Source organism: Saccostrea cucullata, unplaced genomic scaffold, assembly GCF_032062105.1.
Source record: "Saccostrea cucullata isolate Sc308-1 unplaced genomic scaffold, CSIRO_AGI_Scuc_v1 ctg553, whole genome shotgun sequence".
NCBI lineage: Eukaryota > Metazoa > Mollusca > Bivalvia > Ostreida > Ostreidae > Saccostrea > Saccostrea cuccullata.
Window position 1 is genome coordinate 206599 of NW_026927384.1, and position 18562 is coordinate 225160.

Here is an 18562-nt window from a genome sequence, read left to right on the forward strand (position 1 = left end):
ATCGATAGAAAATCAAATATTTAACAAATCATACAGACTTAAGAATCATAATTAGGTTGATTTTAAAGATAAGTTCCTCAATATTTATTTACACCAAATATGGGTTTATATTACCCCTGTCAAAATCCTTCAGGTTTATTGTGGTACTAAAAGTCAAAACATTTCCTGTATTCTTTCACTTCAGAATAATGTTATTTTTGTTCATATTAAAATGAAATATGAGTCTGTCATTATTAAGAGCGATTTGTCATTTTGAAGGATTTTTCTTGTTTGATATTGAATCCCATCTTAGACCACCCTAATTAGATTGACAGTAATATTGGCAGACTGATTTTGTCTGTTTTCTGAAAGGAAACTGCAAGAAACAGAAAAGGCATCATCGGAAGTTATAAAACTCACAAGCTTTCTGACTTTCCCCTTGTTAGGGATTATTACTGAAAAGTTAAGAGAATCTGAAATAAATTTAAACTATAACAAGATGTGTTTGTGAAATACTGATGCCCTCGTATCGATTGCAGCTTATGGTGAAAATCGAAGTTTTTCAAATACAAGTCAAAGTCCAAGGCCAAAAGGTCAAAATTGTTGGTATCTAGAGAAAGGTCGTATCACAAGGAATACACCTGTGAAATATGAAAGGCCTAGTGCTAACTATTCAAAATTGATGGCCAAGGTTAAAGTCTAAGGTCAAGGTCAAGAGGTAAAATTTGGTGGTACCCAAAGAAATGTCTTGTAAAATGGAATTCACAGTCCTGTGAAATTTGAAAGCTCTACCTTCATCTATTCAAAAGTTATGGGGAAGGTTAAAGTTATTTGCAGATGAAAAGACAGACGGATGGACAGGGCAAAAACTATGAGGGGTGATCAAAAAAATCGCGAACTATCTCTATATTTACAAAACAACATTTCAAATCAGAGTGAAATTTGGCACACCTGTAGTCTTACACATGTTCTATTTATATATAAATAACATATAAAAGTAATGATTTTCCCCATTATTATGATGTCACAGTGTGAAAATGACATCAATATGTAGGTGAATTGTGACAAAAAATTGTTGACTCAGTCTTACTCGAGCAACGAACGGCTGTAAAAATTAACGTATAACCTGGGAATTCTTTTGAAGTATCTTATAATGATTTGTACAAAGATTATAAGGACAATAGACTTTCCAGAAGTTTAATCATAAATTGGATTCACTCACTGTTAAATTGAAGGGAAGGAGATTGTTAAAAATGACGTTCGTTTTATAGCCAAGCGAAGGCAAGCTGGGGAAGAGATGTATCTTTTGCTTGGCAATTTGTTATGAAAGTTAGAGCTAGAAAAATAGTTGTATGTATTAACAATGATATTATTATTAAATCTCAGAATCATCATTTACTTTAGACTTTAAACATTATAAATATGATAAAAAAAAAATCCCCCCCATACTATGTATCCATATCGGACAAACAACGTTTCTTAGACAGACGACTCGGGTTGTGATTATCACCATCCTCATTCTGGGAAAGAATACCGTATAATTGGAAATTTTAGCGAGACGCAAATCTAGCGATTTGTCCTTAAAAATGGGTATTAAATTTTTAGCAAGAAGTAATTTTAGCGATATTTAAAAGCTCACTAAAGGGGCCATTACAAATAAAAAGCAATAAATTTTAGCGGTATTCTGGAATTTTAGCAGATATGCATTAAAGTCAGAGAGGGCTCACTTAAAAAAAAATGAACACTGAAACCTAATTTTATTTGTTTTATGGAAGTTATTCAATTTGTTTCGCAGGTATATACCCCAAAAATAATGCCAAAATGTAATATAAATTTTTCTTGCCTTCCAACCATCTTATGAGATAATTTTTTGTTGAAAATTAAAGGAAGAGTAAATTTAGGAATGATTTTATAACTTTAAATAAATATTCTTTTACAGTACATGTCCACAAAACAGCATATAATGCTACAAAATAAATCAAATTTTTAACATTTACATTTCAACATGTGGAATGTTTGTAATTTTTATATCTCAAACAGAACGTTGGCATGTGTGGATGAAAGAAGAAATTCGCAAATTATTATCTTGACAACATGTTACTCCAGGCTGAAGTCTACGAAGTTTTATTTTATATACATAAGGATGAGCCATCTAGCCTTTTGTCTGTTAAGTAACAGAGTCCACAGGAATTCCGCGGATTTAATTCAGCATGAGGTGTGTATTAGTGGTTAATGTGTGGATCGTCATTCAGGCCTGCGTTTCTTCCTGTCTCCGTAATTGTCACGGCCATGATCACAAAGTTGGCTATTATGAGGGATATTGAATATAGCGGCTGATGAGGATTCTATAGCTTTATACGGTATTAATAAGGCTCCGATAAAAACACTTAACAAATCACTCTCACTGAAAGTCTTTGATAATCAAATCCACAAGGAACCGCGGCTATCAATACGTACTTTAATGCTGAGACACACAGAATCTGAAGATGCATACAAGACGAAAAATTTCCAATATTATGGAAATTTCTTTCAGATGTAATAGGAAGATTTACATGTAATTGCTTTTATTAATGATTTCTTTTGCAGTTGGTAAGGAATATCAATTAGAAACTTTCCTTTTTATAGACTCTTTTTGTCGTAAAGAAACAAGATGAGGATGCTGCTATATGAAAAAGATGAATTTCAAAAAAAAAAAAAAATTTCATATTAAGAAAAATATAAACCTAAAAACTGAAGATTTTAAATGTTTGCAAAGTAATTATTAGAATAATGATTTGATATACACTTATGTTTTTATATATCTTATAATAAATCTGATATGAAATTAAGTTATATCTATTAAAATAATATAGATACACCTACAGCTGATACATTTTTTTTATCTATTTAATATAAAATGATTTGGTAACTAGGTTATACTTGTATAGATATGCCTACAGTGACAGAGTTATATGTAATTTATGAAAATTAATGAAGTGATTGCAGGGCAGATGTGTAATCTAGACTTATTCTATGATATATATACATGTATAAATAACTAGGTATTGAATGCCCAATTGATCAATTTATAATCCAAACATTATTCAAAATATTCAGGAATCTTGGGCACTCTCTTAGAAAAGGGACTATCCCTAGCACTCTTTACCAGCAACCTTCATAAAGTGATGTCTCCCTGATATATAAGTCAGCATATAACTCTGTCAGCATCTCTCATATAATGTCTAGCACTACACTGCCAGCATCCTTTAGATAATGACAACTTCCTACAACTACAGTGCCTGCATCCCTTAGATAATGACAACTCACTACAACTACACTGCCAACATCCTTTAGATAATGACAACTCCCTACAACTACACTGCCTGCATCCCTTAGATAATGACAACTCCCTACAATGACATTGCCAAGATCCTTTATATAATGACAAATCCCTACAACTACACTGCCAAGATCCTTTAGATAATGACAACTCCCTACAACTACACTGCCTGCATCCCTTAGATAATGACAACTCCCTACAACGACACTGCCAACATCCTTTATATAATGACAAATCCCTACAACGACACTGCCAACATCCTTTAGATAATGACATCTCCCTAAAACTACACTGCCAACATCCTTTAGATAGTGACAACTCCCTACAACAACATTGCAAGAATCCTTAAGATAATGACAACTACCTAAAACTAATCTGCCAGAATCCTTTAGATATTGACAACTCCCTACGATGACACTGCCAACATCCTTTATATAATGACAAATCCCTACGACTACACTGCCAACATCCTTTAGATAATGACATCTCCCTAAAACTACACTGCCAACATCCTTTAGATAATGACAACTCCCTACAACTACACTGCCAACATCCTTTAGATAATGACAACTCTCTACAACTACACTGCCAGAAACGTAATTTGTGTGACATCTTAACACTACCCTGCCAAATAATTTTTAACAGTCAAATCAATTAGCATTATATATTCTATCCATTTTGCACATAAATTATTTTACTAGATTACCCAGTAAAAGGTAGCATAAAACAACATTGAATCTGTTTTATTCTATAAAAATCCTTCTTATAATGATATCTCCCTAGCAGTATCTATAAGCATACTTCAGATAATGACATCTCCCTAGCAGTATCTATAAGCATACTTCAGATAATGACATCTCCCTAGCAGTATTCTATCAGCATCCTTCATATAATGACATCTCCCTGGCAGTATTTAGTCAGAATCCTTCATATAATGACTACTACCCTAACACTACCCTGCCAGGAAATAATACCTCCTTAGCAGAATTTTGCCAACATCTTTCATATAATGATATCTTCCTGAAGTCTTATGTAGTCAGCATCCTTCACATAATGTCATCTCCCTAGCCCTGTACTTCTTTTCTTCAGATATTGAAAAATCTCTCTCTCAGAAAAAAAACCAACAACATAGAAATCCTCCAGATAATGAACTCTCCCGGCTAGTTATTATTTCAATCACTTTAACATTTCTTAAGGGAAAAAAGGAAAATTCATTTAAAAACCATTACACTCTCTCTCTCCAAGAAAACAGTACAATTTTCCTTCAGATAAAAAAATATACTCCCCATGTAAATATAACATAATTCCTCTACAAAATGAATTCTCCTTAAATAAACACTACAGCATTCCTCCTGAGGAAAATGATGAACTCTCTCTCCCCTAATTAATTAAAACACCAAAATATTCCTCATGGTAAAACTGTCTATACAGCTAAACACTGTGTTTTTTTTTCAAATTAAAGAATATGATAAGAAAATGTTCCCCAGTTAAACACCATAATATTCCTGAAGTTAATGAACTCTTCCCAATTATCAACCTTTCCTGCAGATAAAGGGAGAGAACTAATAACATTCCTCCAGAAAAAACTGCACTCTCCCTAGACATACAGCAGTTACAGTACACATGTCCTAACTGGCATCTGATTTGTTTTGTGTCAGTAAATCATAAGAACTAGCTCTCATGTCATTTTCTGTTTCCTAAATGTTGCCAGTGCACCTGTGGTGGTCCACAAACAGAAAGCTCTCCCTGGTGGATGCTTAAATAAATATATCAACTTTTACTTTATATTTCTCTCCTGATTTCACAAGAAAAGAGGAGAAATTCAGAAAAATTTTCAGTTGTTTGTTATTTTTTTAATTTTCAATGAATTCCCTATATTTATCTTCTTACATCTTTTTCACTCTCTGTAATTTTACTAAAAAGTCCACACACTGAATGTACGGCATTTGGTACTTTTAATTTTTTGAATGTACCTAATTCTTATGACGGAGATTTTTACTATTTACGTGCCAAACTTGGTTTTGTATGAGGTCATTGCTTGATTTGTCTGAGGTAGGCAGGGGATTTATGTTTCTTTAATCTGTTCAAGTCTGGATTAGATCTATAGAACCCGTAATCCAACAATCTGATATAAACATACCAAAAAAAGAATTACAAAATATCTAATGTGAAAGGACTCCCAATGCTTTTTTTATTTGTTCAGGATAAATTCAGTGTTTTAGATTTTTTATGGAATTCATGACAGATAGAAAATTAGTGTTATAAATTGATTAGAAGATTTAATTAATGATGTGGAAGTTTTTCTGACCCTTGTTTTCTTCATATCAAGGATACCTATCTTTATATATTGGATGAGGCTTGGTGATTTCAGTGTGTGTACAGTTAAATTTTATTTGATACAAGATTCACAATGCTTCACGGACCCTGGGCCAAGTACTTAAGGCAGAGGGGAATGTAAGTAACAGAGGAGGTCATTAGTTCTGTAAAAGGGGAAATGTATTTATATAAAGAGGAGGGGAAATGTAATCATTTAGGAGGAAGGAATGAAATGCAATTTAGGGAGGAGGGAAAATGCAATTTTATAAGGAGGAGGGGAAATGTAATTATTTAGGGAATAGGGGAAAGTAATTATATAAAGAGGAGGGAAATATATTATATAGAGAAGAATGTAAAGGAGGAGGGGCATGTTATTTATATATTAAGGAGAGGGATAAAGTCAATATTTCAGGAAGAGTGAAATGTAATCATTAGCGGAATGTAATTATTCAAGTAGAAGAAAAATATTATATAAATGATTGTCTCCCTTTACTAACAGATGCCTCCTCCTTAAACACTTACTGTTAGTAAAGGGAGACAATCATTGAGATTCATTCAATCCTAGGCATAAAAGTTTAACAGAAAAAATATTTCTGAAAGCTCATAACAAAGTTAAGCTTTAGAAAATATAGGTTAGCCTTATTGTTAAGGAATACCAAACAATTAATTTTTTTTCAATTTTAACAATACAATGTATTTCCCATTTTATTACATAATTTTTATTGAACTTTTTTTTTTTATTTTTTAAATATATTAAAATTGTTGTGTTTTTTTTCAAATGAATGGATGTGATCTGGGTGTAAATATGATTAATCTTTTATTTTTATTTTAATAGTCATTTTAGTCTAGATCTTGAAAATTATTCTGTTTAATATTCAAAGCATTGAAAGAGTTTTAATATTGAGAATTCATGATTTTATTAAAATTTAACTTAATAACATCCTTCTCAAAAGTTAATTTAATAGCATCTTAATCAAAAATTAATTCAAAAACAATCTTTATTATGACGTAAATGTACATCAATTTTTACTTGTAAATATACATTAATGTAAATATTTAAGTTTAAATTGGAATTTTTATCTTAATTGATGTGTGTTAATGAAATTTTATTTATCCTAGTCTGTCAGTTTTTTGTTGTTCATTTATTAGAAAAAGAACAGTTTAGTTCATAAGAAAGAACTATATGCGGTATATTGCATATGTTTGCCCCCACAAAAGTCAAATTTTGAAAACTTCCTGAAATGTGCTGAATTCAATAAATTGTACGAGAAATATAAGTTAACAGAAAATATTATAGTTCCAGAGCAGTGTATTCACAATTTCTGTTTTTATGACGTCACAAACGAGTCCGATTTTATATCCTTTTTCAGAAAGAGGACAAAATGGACAAAATTTCAACAATTTAAGCTTTAAAATTTATAGAGCGCATGTGTGTTCAGGAACAATATTGACATATTTCATTGATATTATCATTCTACACATTATATCAAAATATTTATTGAACACACATGCGCTCGGTGACTTTTATTTAAAATATCGACGAAATATGTACATTTTTTGCAAAATTCATAAAAAAATTTACGTCATATTTGTGACGTCATTACGTCATATGACGTCATTAATGAAATTATTCAGTGCTTTGAAGTGTATACTCCTCTGTTTAAGGACTTAATTAAATATTACTCCATCAAAGTTGGGGGGCAAAATATAGTTCTTTGTTTGTGTTCAAAATGTAGAAAAATGGACCCTTTGGTGTAAATCAATAGTTTACTGGGATTTCTGTTTTGAGCTTTGTTAAAATGCTATTCTTCCTAAGATCTATAAAGGTTAAATTAGGCCAGTGCTCTTTTGTTTGGGTACAAGGAAAGAAAACCTACGTATAAATCTGATCCTGACCAATGCAGTGATTGAAAAAGGATAATCTTTCATTAAATCATTACGCAAAAAAAGAAAAGTGGAAAGTTTGAAAAATCAAGAAAAGTTGATCTGTAAAAGGCAGAAAAAATTATTTATTCCTTGATCTAAAAGACAATGCAGAATATACAGTAAACATTTTGGGGGGGTATTAATAAGAATTTTGTAAGATAGAAATATTATCTTAGTGATTAGTGCGAGACTTTAATTTGGTTGTTCTTGTTATAAAGCAGCTTTGTTTCCTTTGACATGTCACACTTCTGTGTTTAAGAATTTTTCTCTCCTGTCTCCGGCGCCGTAAGAATTTCTCGTACTGTACAGTGCCTGGTGAATGTGACAATAAACTCAAGTTATTGTTCCTTGTTCACCAGATTTCCATATTTTCTGTGAGATTTAAAGAGTCTGACTGCTCTTAACTGTCCTTTGCTGACATTTATATATTTTTTTTAAATGACAAAGTCAGAAATATGCCGGCAGTGGAGAATCCCCCCAAGATCTGTATTAAGGTCTTCTGATTGTCATTAAAATTTAAACCACTGAGTGACCGACATATAAAACCTTTTAAGATTAAAGTCTTATTGAGATAAAAGAGATGACATAAATGCTCCAGCGTCAGGCAACATTGTCACGGCAACTCAAGACAAAGGGACGTCACCTGCAGGTCGCCATGTGACACGCGCCGACTACCTTGGCTTAATAACGGTAGATTTTGTCTAACAAGACAGTGATGGGGGAAAACACAAATAGATCAAATGATCTGTTGCTTAGGACATTGTGGGTACAAGTTCTTCCTGAGGCCGCAGGCTCATGGCGCGGTGTCAGAAAATATCTACGTCAGTGCAATTAATATTTAACCTAATGTAAAGATTCTCCAATGCTGTTGAATTTTGTTTGATCAATAAAATGGTTTTATTGGAAGTGATGATGATGATGTAAACTTCTGCTTGGTGCTGGCTGCCATCAAAGATTAATAAAGCAGAAAGTAGATATAATTGCCCCCAATTATTTCCACATAATATGGTGATAATTGAGTTAGGTAGGGTGTAGGATTTACATGCCTCTAACTGTCCACTAAGTTTACAGTATGGGATTCCCACTCCTTCTATTTGCCTCATGATTGCCGTGAAAATCTTATGACTTCTTCATTGAATTTTTTTCAATTATTTCTCTTAACGGACGGAATCCCAATGGTTTATTGGGAGATGACATGAGGGCTGACGTACTGACAGTTTGTGATTTAATTCACTATGTTTTGCTCCAATGCAGGAATTGTCTTTAATTGTCCATTGAAATTTGTACGGCTCCCGGATCCCTAGGTGAATTCTAGCTTGATTGGCGGGAATGGTCTGTTCCCGTGGAAGTTGACTTTCCTGATTGACACAACTCCAAGGAAATTTCGCTCAGCAATTGTCCATGGATTTTTTTTATTGTCACTGGATTGAAACCCAGAAGAATGGCCGAGTACCTGAGTATTGATGTTCCAGGGAAGTGCTCTGAAATTCATTTATAACGTGGAGCCTTGGTAATATTCTCCAGTGAGGCGGGGGTGATTTCAGACCATTGTACCTTTTGTATTGTTAAGGACGAGGGATTTTTCTGCATTGTTGATATGAGAGCTGGCAGTTATGTCTTGTTAATCAGACTTGATGCAATGTAAGGATGGATTATCCCTGTCGACTGTTGACTTGTGTGACGTACCTCCGTGTTTTCTTGAGCTGGGTCAGCCCTGTTACAGCTACACTGGCAGTGTGACAAGAAGAGACTCCCTGATTCCTCCCAGTAATGGCTGCCTCCATGTACAGGAAGTTTAAGGATCACATCATTCCCCACCGACGCAAAAAGGAGTCGTGCCCCAGCTGTCCCAGCGATAAGCACTTTGCCTGCTACTGCCCCATCCATCAGAAGCGGTAAGTTGCCTGCCAGCCCTGATCAATTTATCGCAACATCTGTTGACAGAACTCAGGTGAAAATTTCAACTATCAGTTTGCTTCTATCTGCCCCTTGATGTAGGCCTTATGGATGTCCTATTCATTCTACCAGCTCAACTAGGAGTATATTCAGATGGGTATTATTTTACATAATATTATTAATAGTTGTTTGTAGTAATTACTGCCTTGATGCATTGTAAACAGTGATGTAACGTTTGAGTTCTCTGTACAGTAGCTGTTTACAGTGGCTGTTTACAGAATCCAAGGCAAAGTAGAGCAGATGCCTTCACTTCTGTTTATTTTTGTTGCAGGTTTCTCCTGGCATGTTTTAGTGGTGAGGACAGTGGATGGGTACTGTAGTATTGTAATACAGTGAAACCTCACCATCCTATACTCTGATATATTGAATACCAGGTTATGTCAGAGTGGATAGCCCTGACCTCATTAATAATATGATTTATCAGTGTTGACAGTCCTGACCTCATTATGGATATGATTTCAATCAATATATCTTGAGCCTACAGATATTTTAAAGTTTTCTGGCAGTCCTGTCTTGTCAATTAAAGTATTGAGTTAAGACTTTGTAACCCCCCCCCCCCTCCCTGCACACACACACACCTCACAATCTTATTCATCTCCATCTGAAACTCAGAACACCCATTTTAGATTTCAGGTTGTTAAAAAGACAATGGTTGTACAAGATTTTATAGATCTTTATAACTGGATATGGCACGTAAAAGATGAACTTTTCTATCTCTAAGTTATGATATTTCATTAGGATTTACCTCCCTTGTTGCACTGCTTTGTGTTCAAATTGCTACATATCTCAGGATCATGGGGATGGATTACAATGAATGTCAAGTTCTTTTAATTCTAGGATTCTCTTGAGCTCATATGGAAGATTCTTTGTAAAACACGTCCTTCTGATGTGGTCATTACACACTTAACATCTTAAAGAACAATTTTATTTGTAAAATTTTTTCTCATTGTTTGTCAATACGGAGTAGTTCCTAATTTCAAATAAATGTTGATGATTAAACATTGATGAGGATGAGTCAATTTTACATAGATAAAAAAAAAATTCTAATGGTTAAGACACAGATTTAATGAAAAAATTACTGAATTTTGTAAACAATTTGATGATGAATCTGATTAGCTGTGTTATACTTTTGAGGATAGGTCTTTGATTTGCTGTGTTATACTTTTGAGGGTTGGTCTTTGATTTGCTGTGATATTTTAGATGAAGGGGTTTTGATTTGCTATGGTATTCTTAGAGGTCATTTAAGGCTATCATCGTTTTCTTGATTTTTGTCTATCAATTTAGGAAGGAAATTTCTTGGATTTACAGTGGATTATTATGGTTAAATCAAGACTGCCTTTCATTTGTTCTAGTTCTTAATAATTAGCTTTTCATGCACATGCGGAAATGATGCTGAACTATAAGAAAACTTTACTTTGAAATAAAACAATTATTATTGTAATAGTACTGATTGTATTCTTGCTCAAAATGACACCCCCCCCCCAAAAGTGATAAATTTTAGTGTCGATGCGTGATTTCTCTCATGATTATGTTTTAAAATAGTACATGTATGTACAAAGTGGTTTTTGTACACAAAGCTGAGATAAATCCTATACACAACAGAGAATAAGAAGGGAGGCAACTCTGGCTTGCTTCAAAGACGGGAAAAAAATTACAACATCTAATACTGAACTAGCTTTGCCATAATTTATGAGTAATCAATCATCAGTCTTATGTAAAAACTACCAGTAATGTTTTGTTTTTTGGCTCAGTAACAAGAATAATCCTTGATTTTTATTGAGTTGAAGACAGCAGGGAAGGAATCTGAATTAATTCTTGGATTCCAGCAATTTCTATCTTCATCTCCAACAAATCATGTCAGTCTTATCAGCACTTCTGTATCCTTTAAAAAAAAATCTGATCACTGCAATATATAAAACTCTGTTTTCTTTTTATATTTTTAGGATTTAATGATAATGGTATTTATACTTATGTAGTGTGTGTGCTGACATCTTGACATTGTGAGGATGGTGTGCTGAAGGTTGTTAATTAATCAACATAATCAATCCAATATATACTTTTAACCAATACAGCATTTTACACAGGAATATTATTAAAAGATTAGCATGTATAGTTCATGAAGTATGAAGAAACCAAAGAAGGAAAACCCGGTAATTCCTGGAATCTCTACATGAGGTCACTAATGAGTCCAATAGAACTGCTTCATTTTTTCAATAACACAACTCAATAACTTGTAAATCAAATTTCTTCAGCTTTGTAATATTTTTTTTTAAAAGTCAGGCAGTAAAAAACCTCTAAGACATTTACGTCATCGGAGCAAGAAATCCACAGGGGGGTAATCTTTGAAAAGATTTTTATTTTCTAATCTAACTGCCAATCTACAAACCAGTAAATCAAACAGGAAAAAAAATTAGCCCCTTCCTCACACTTCAGAAATAAGATTGACAGTGAGTGAGAAATTCCTCCTATTTCTTAGTTGCCCCCTTCGGGTCATGTTTATATTGTCTTTGCTACGTTTGCCTGCTGTTAAATCACCACCACATGTTCTCTCTACTTACTCTGTAAACACACCAGGCTCGTTTAATTCAATGTTTCTATAAAAACTGGTGTACTCCTTATCTGAAGAGATACACTGAAGAATGAATGGTAAATTCTAAGGGAGAGATTGAATCTGTGCCTTAATCTGTAGAAGGGGGAGTTATTTTTTGTGTTGGTTCACTTGGAAGGAAGTTAGGGAAGAGATTTGTTGATATTGGAATGTTACAGGAAGGAAGTACTCCGGAAAGTGACGATGTTTTTCTTCGGTCGAGTGTCGCGATGGAGACACCAGACAAGGATCAGGATAGGTCACTACTGGAAGAAATCGTAAAATATAATGTGGAGAAATCAGAGAGGCTAGAAAGGTCATGGGGTCGGAGAGCTCTCTCCTTCAAACTGCCCCGGTCATGGAGGACGACGAGTCATAAATCACCAAGGTAACATGGGGCCTCGCAGACTATGTCAGGAATGGCAGGGTAGAGTAAAAAAATATTTACACCAAATACCAGGACAAATTGAGTTGTTTTTTAAACTGATTTTTTGCTCTTTTCTGTTTTTGAAAATATGATGTAATAATTTAATTCATCCACCATATGATAATGTGATGGACAGAAAGTCTGAGGTATCATTTTATTTCCCTTCCTAAAACTCTCTCTCTCTTTTCTGAGAAAATTTATCATGAGAAATAAGGCTAATTTGTTTTTTATTCAAGTTTTGGGTGTAAGAACAAATTGGGTCAGAGTATCAAGTCATTATAACTTGCTCTCAGTGGTTTTTACCCTTTGGTCAAATGAATAATAATTCACACATCCTTAATGTGTACCGAAAAATATGTTAAGTGTGACAAGCCGTAAAAAAATGTATATTCTAGCTACTACAATCCGTGTACTTTAAATTGTAATTTATAATGATTCAAGACATTTTTAAAGGTAAATATTCATCCCTTTTCAGTGCAGTATAATTAAAATTGCAAAGAAGTGAATTGAAGAGAAAGATCTTTAATTTTTCAATTTTGTACCCCCTCTTTTTTTTTTTTAAATTTGTTTGTTTAGTTGGTGGGTTTTTTTCTTTAATGATTGTCAAAAAGGAAAAAATGTACCAGCTAGTTAAATAAAGAAGTAAATATGAAAGTTTTTTTTAATTGTGGTTTGAAGAGACAAAAACTATCTATTATAAACCTTTGTAAAGTTCACTTGGCCAATTAGTACATTTGGTTTATCAAGTTAATAATCTTCTGTTAATTGTGACCAGGACATTATTAGTTATCCAGGTTCAATCAAGGGTGTACGGAGATTTACCCCGGGTTTTATTCAATACACCCTGAGGCCGAAGGCCGAAGGGTGTATGGAATACAACCCGGGGTAAATCCCCGTACACCCTTGATTGGACCTGGATAACGAATTTATTTCCTTTGTGCCTATAAAAATGCTTTGTAAACTTCCAGAGTTTGTCTCAATCTATCGATTAGAAAACTACATACTACAATGCATCGTGACGTCATGTTATTTGGTTTTTATCAGAGTTATGTCCAAGACACGATGTAGTTACGATATCGACACATTACTTTTTTTTTATATATAGTTTACTATAATAGTTCTATATTCTCAAGTGTTTATTGCAATACTTTTTGTTTTAAGACTATTTCCTTACTGTTAATATCTTCGATATCGTGCTGATATCGAATCAAGGTTGCTCTAGGAATTGTGATTTCCATCCTTAATATGGTGTTTTAACAACTGTTACTTAAAAAATTCTTTATAAATCTTTCCCTGGTGTATCGATATCGTCGATATCGACGATATCGCTTCGATATCGAATCATGTTTGCTCAGCTCTTGGTAAATACCTTCCCTGTTTCTTTGAATGTGTTTATGTTTAAATACTTTACTTTTACGAAGATTTTACCTGCCATCGATATCGTCGATATCGACGATATCGTATCGATATCGAATCATGATTGTTAAGAGCATATTACTTTACCAATCTTCATCCTAATACAAAAACTTTATTTTTACATCACTTCTGTGTTTAAAAAATTTACCTTACTGTCGATATCGTCGATATCGTGTCGATATCGAATCATCATTGTTAAAACACTTTCAAGAATTTTCACACTGATCCAACATCTTACTCTTAATCTAATCTAAAACAATAACAACCCTAAAATTTTCTTTATCTTACTAATTTATTTTTATATTCAATAAGTAATCAATTTGGACTTCACTTGTGACTTTCTAAAATTATGTTATACCTCAATGTGAAAATAAATTGTGCAAATAGGATCGATATCGATACGATATCATCATTATATTGTCGATATCGACGACATCGACATAATATAGAGTCTCAAATACAGCACCAGGTATTTCCAATTAATAGTGCTGATTACGATCGATATCAATACGATATCGACATAATATTGTCGATATCGTCGATATCGACATCGGATTTGTTCTTGGACATGTATGTTTTATCATAGTGAATGTATGCATTGTGACGTCACGTTTTATTTACACCCGGCTCAAGTCGGGTGCACGGATATTTACACCCGACTCTGTAACCAATCAAAGCTCGTGTTACAAGCTAGATAGGAAATAATAAGATGGATTCCAACCTGTTTGACTGGCTGTCTGTCTGTCTGTCTGTTTTTCTGCTTGTCTTGATGACCAAATAACATCAAAATAAGGTCTTATCTGTTAGCTAGGGACATCTCAGTTATTATGCCCCAATCTCTATCAGTTTGTCTGTCTGTCCAGCAAGTTGTGTGTCTTTTATCCCAGAGCCTTGGCGATCAAACCACAAAATCATGGGACATTCTTTATCTCTCTATTAGTCTAGCTGTTTGTCTGTCTGTCCAGAGACATTTCAATTATGCCTATCTTTATCTATCTGTATATCCAGGGACATCTTGATTATTTATCACCAATCTCTTTACCAGTCTGTCTGTCTGTCTGTCTGTCTTAAATAACCTGGGAATTGACCTCATTAGGATATCAGTATAGGAGTATTTTGCAGTTGCACAAATCTGATAACACATGTTCTGAATGTTTCCATTACTTATCTAAGGTTTGTTCTGTGAGGATAAAAGCCAGATTTTTACCTCCGTTGGTACTAATGGAGTTAAAACTCTTCATCATTGATGGGTAAAATATTTGGCAGAGACCATTATATGAGAGAATGGCATGTTACCTATGGTATATTTATAAGCAATGGAGAGGAAAAGTGGTAAACATTGAGACAAACCAGAGCTCTACCTTGATTGTAGTGGGTTTGAAGCTAAAAACTTCTGGCACAGACATTGGTAAAACTCACCAAAATAAATACAAGGAAAATAGATTTTCTGGAGAGCTTGTTGTTTGTAAAACTCTTGACCTGAAGCAATAGTTAATTTGCTTTTTTTGTTTGCTAAGTCTTGTGAATTGGTTAATGTGGAAATCTTCAGTAATTGTTTCCATGAAAAATTGCTCATTTTCATTCCTGCACAAGGAAAGAGTTAGAAAGTTTAATATTCAGATATTGAAATATGAAAGTCAACATGGTGACAATTGGTCAATTCAATGAGTGCTCAATTTTTTAACTTTCTTGTTGATGAGTTATTTTTAACAAAAAGAAAATTTCTGTAATGATAATAATGTCATATTTTTGGTACACCTACGATTTTGCATTTTGTTCTGTTTCCATCCACCTTGCGTAATCATTCTATGGTTTATGGCATGTATCCTGTAGTTTATTACGGTGTCTACAAGAAAAAAAAGAAAAAAAATGCATCACCTGCATAAGCGGGTTATATAATTTTTTCTGCAATAGTTGCAACGTTAGTCGCATTAATTCCCAATCTATCAAAGAAAGACATTTTATTGTTTTATATATTTATAACTGTGCAAATAATCCTCTTTAGAAGTATTATTTAAGTGATTATGCCCCTTTTCAAAGAAGGGAGGACATATTGCTTTGCTGCTGTTGGTCGATCTGTCTGTCGGTCCACCTTCAGTTTCCATTCATTTTCTTTACAGTAATTGGACATATTGAAATGAAATTTAGCATACAGATTTATCATAAAAATATCTAGGTCAAGTTTTATGTATGGTATGATCAAGCCATTTTTAGCAGAGTTATGCCCCTTGGATTGTATTTTTTGACGTTTACATCATTGATTGTACATTTCAATGAAGACCTCCAGTCAAGAAATCTGTAGAGGTTTACTGACTGATAAACAACAATTGTTTTCTTATGAAATAAAGGGGAAAATATTCAGTTAGTATCTCAATAAAGTTTGGTCAGTTTTCAGTGAATCAGGAATAATCATTGTCAAAGATCATATTTTTTTCTTGATTTGTAAAGAATTGAATTTAATCTTATTTCAAAATTTATAAGTTTCTCATATCTTAAACCCATTGACATGTCTATTTCTTTTTTTTTTTTTTGGGGGGGGGTGTTGGGGTGTTGGATGAGGTGTTCATTAGAAAGTACTGTTCATTTAAACAGACACCGTGTAGTTTTTGATGTCAGTGAAACACTTTTTTAGTCCTTTTAGCTTTGATGTCTATCTTTACAGTTATTTTTCCATGCTTACATTCTTTTTTTGTCTTTTCAGTTTTGATGTGGAGAATGGTACGGGTGGTCGTGGGGGACTGGAGGGGACGAGTCCGTCCAGCAGACTGCTGTTACAGAACGCCCCCCAGAGGAGGGACTCCTTCCTGTACCGTCCCGACAGTGACTACGACCTCTCACCAAAGTCAATGTCCAGACACTCGTCAGTCCAGAGCGACGTGTGAGTAAATTTCTTAGTTTTCTTGATCAGGATAGCAATAGGATATAGGAGTTTTCTTTATCAGGATAGCAATAGGATATAGGATGTGTGAGTAGCTTTCTTAGTTTTCTTTATCAGGATAGCAATAGGATAGAGGATATGTGAGAAGCTTTCTTAGTTTTCTTGATCAGGATAGCCATAGGATAGAGGATAGACACTCTGATGTTAAGCTAAGTTTGTTGATAGATAATGTATAGAGTTTAATTAGCTGGTAGAGGATAAATAGATTTACTGTTATCAAAAAACAGTATTATTTTCTCAGTGTGCAAATATATTTTGCAATGAAAACAGGAGTGTTTATAAATCTTCCCTTCAAGATGTTCTAGAAAAAATTCATGTGTAATATCTTTTATACAAAAGTTTTAAAATGATAGTATTCTTTGAATTTATTCACTATCATAATGATTAACCAAAGGGAGACAACTGCTGTCTAGAGTTATATTTTAAAGATGTTGAATTACGATTTTGTTTAGTTTATACGTATGTCTGTATTTTTTTTTCTTCCATTTCCAGGACTAAATAATTGATATTCTCTGGATTTTTTGTATAGTTGAATTAATGCTATACATCCTTAAGAATTGATTTTCTGGCCATTATGGATCCAGATTTGTATAATTCAGTGAGTTTTATTAATGCCGGATCACGCCCAATCAATAGAATTCACGTATAATGAACTTCTGGTGAATTTTTTAAAGTTCTTTTTGCATTGGATGAAAATAAAAACAAGAATAACTGGGAAATCTTACATGGCTGATTTCACTTTATTTTCCATTCCATTGCTTGCTGATATCATTAAAGCAAACCTTCGCGTTTTATGGATTCTCGATGAATTATTCAGTTATTGCTAGCATTTACTTTCCAGCCAAGCTTTCTTTAATTTTATTCTTTTACTGCACATTTATCAGGTTTCAGCACCTGTTGAATTTTTAATGTCTTCTGATGTTATGATGCGCTCTCCTAAAGTTTAGATTTCAGCCTGAAAATAAACTACGATATTATCAACAAAGACAGACTTTTACCAGCTGTTTACCGTAATCAACCTACAAATCAACCTAAAAATCAGCCTAAAGAGAATATGGCACTGAATTAAGTCTGTGTAAATGTAAAATATAAAATTGCCTTTTCAAAGATAAAGACATTCAAGTTATAGTTCTTTGTTAAGAAATAACATGGATTTTCCAAAAAGTTTATTTAATTTAAATGATTACTTTATTTGATATTACATATTTACTTTCCATACATTTTAATGTGCACATAATCAAAGATTTTGGACCATTTTTCCCCCTATGAAGTGTGTTGGATAGCAAAAGCATAAAACATCAAATCTTGGATGAGGAGTTCAAAAGATTGACGATATATGATTTTTATTTTGATGACACAAACTTTAATGCCACACAAGTGCATTTATTATTTTACAGTTATGAGTAAAAAGCAGATACCCGGCATTTTTATCAATAAGCTATTTTATTAATCTTACTATTAAATAAATTAATAAATGTTGATAGAAGCATTGAGAATTGAGAATGTCCACTGTGTCATAACACGGACGGATACAAAGACAATTTTTGATAACATGCTAAGTTGCTAACATTCATCATTCATTTTGTTAACACAGCTATCAATGTTTAAAAAAACAGAGATAGTCAAAACTTTTCAGTACACTGTAATAGTGTAAGAGAGATAACTCTGATTATAAACCTGAGCATTTTTAGCGATGTT

The 18562-nt window shown here is 33.3% G+C and overlaps 1 protein-coding gene across 6 annotated transcripts in view; it reads left to right on the top strand.

The window, feature by feature from the left end:
* LOC134274308 (cAMP-specific 3',5'-cyclic phosphodiesterase 4C-like) overlaps positions 1 to 18562 on the top strand; it is a 78952-nt gene that overhangs the window by 25920 nt on the left and 34470 nt on the right. For 3 of the 6 annotated variants that reach the window (XM_062756578.1, XM_062756579.1, XM_062756580.1), the window contains one exon: positions 16628 to 16804. In XM_062756578.1, coding sequence (XP_062612562.1) covers positions 16628 to 16804 — 177 coding nt within the window. Of the gene's footprint in view, positions 1 to 9125; positions 9436 to 12066; positions 12472 to 16627; positions 16805 to 18562 lie in introns of those variants that run through there. The other 3 variants (XM_062756577.1, XM_062756575.1, XM_062756576.1) reach the window with 3 other exon arrangements.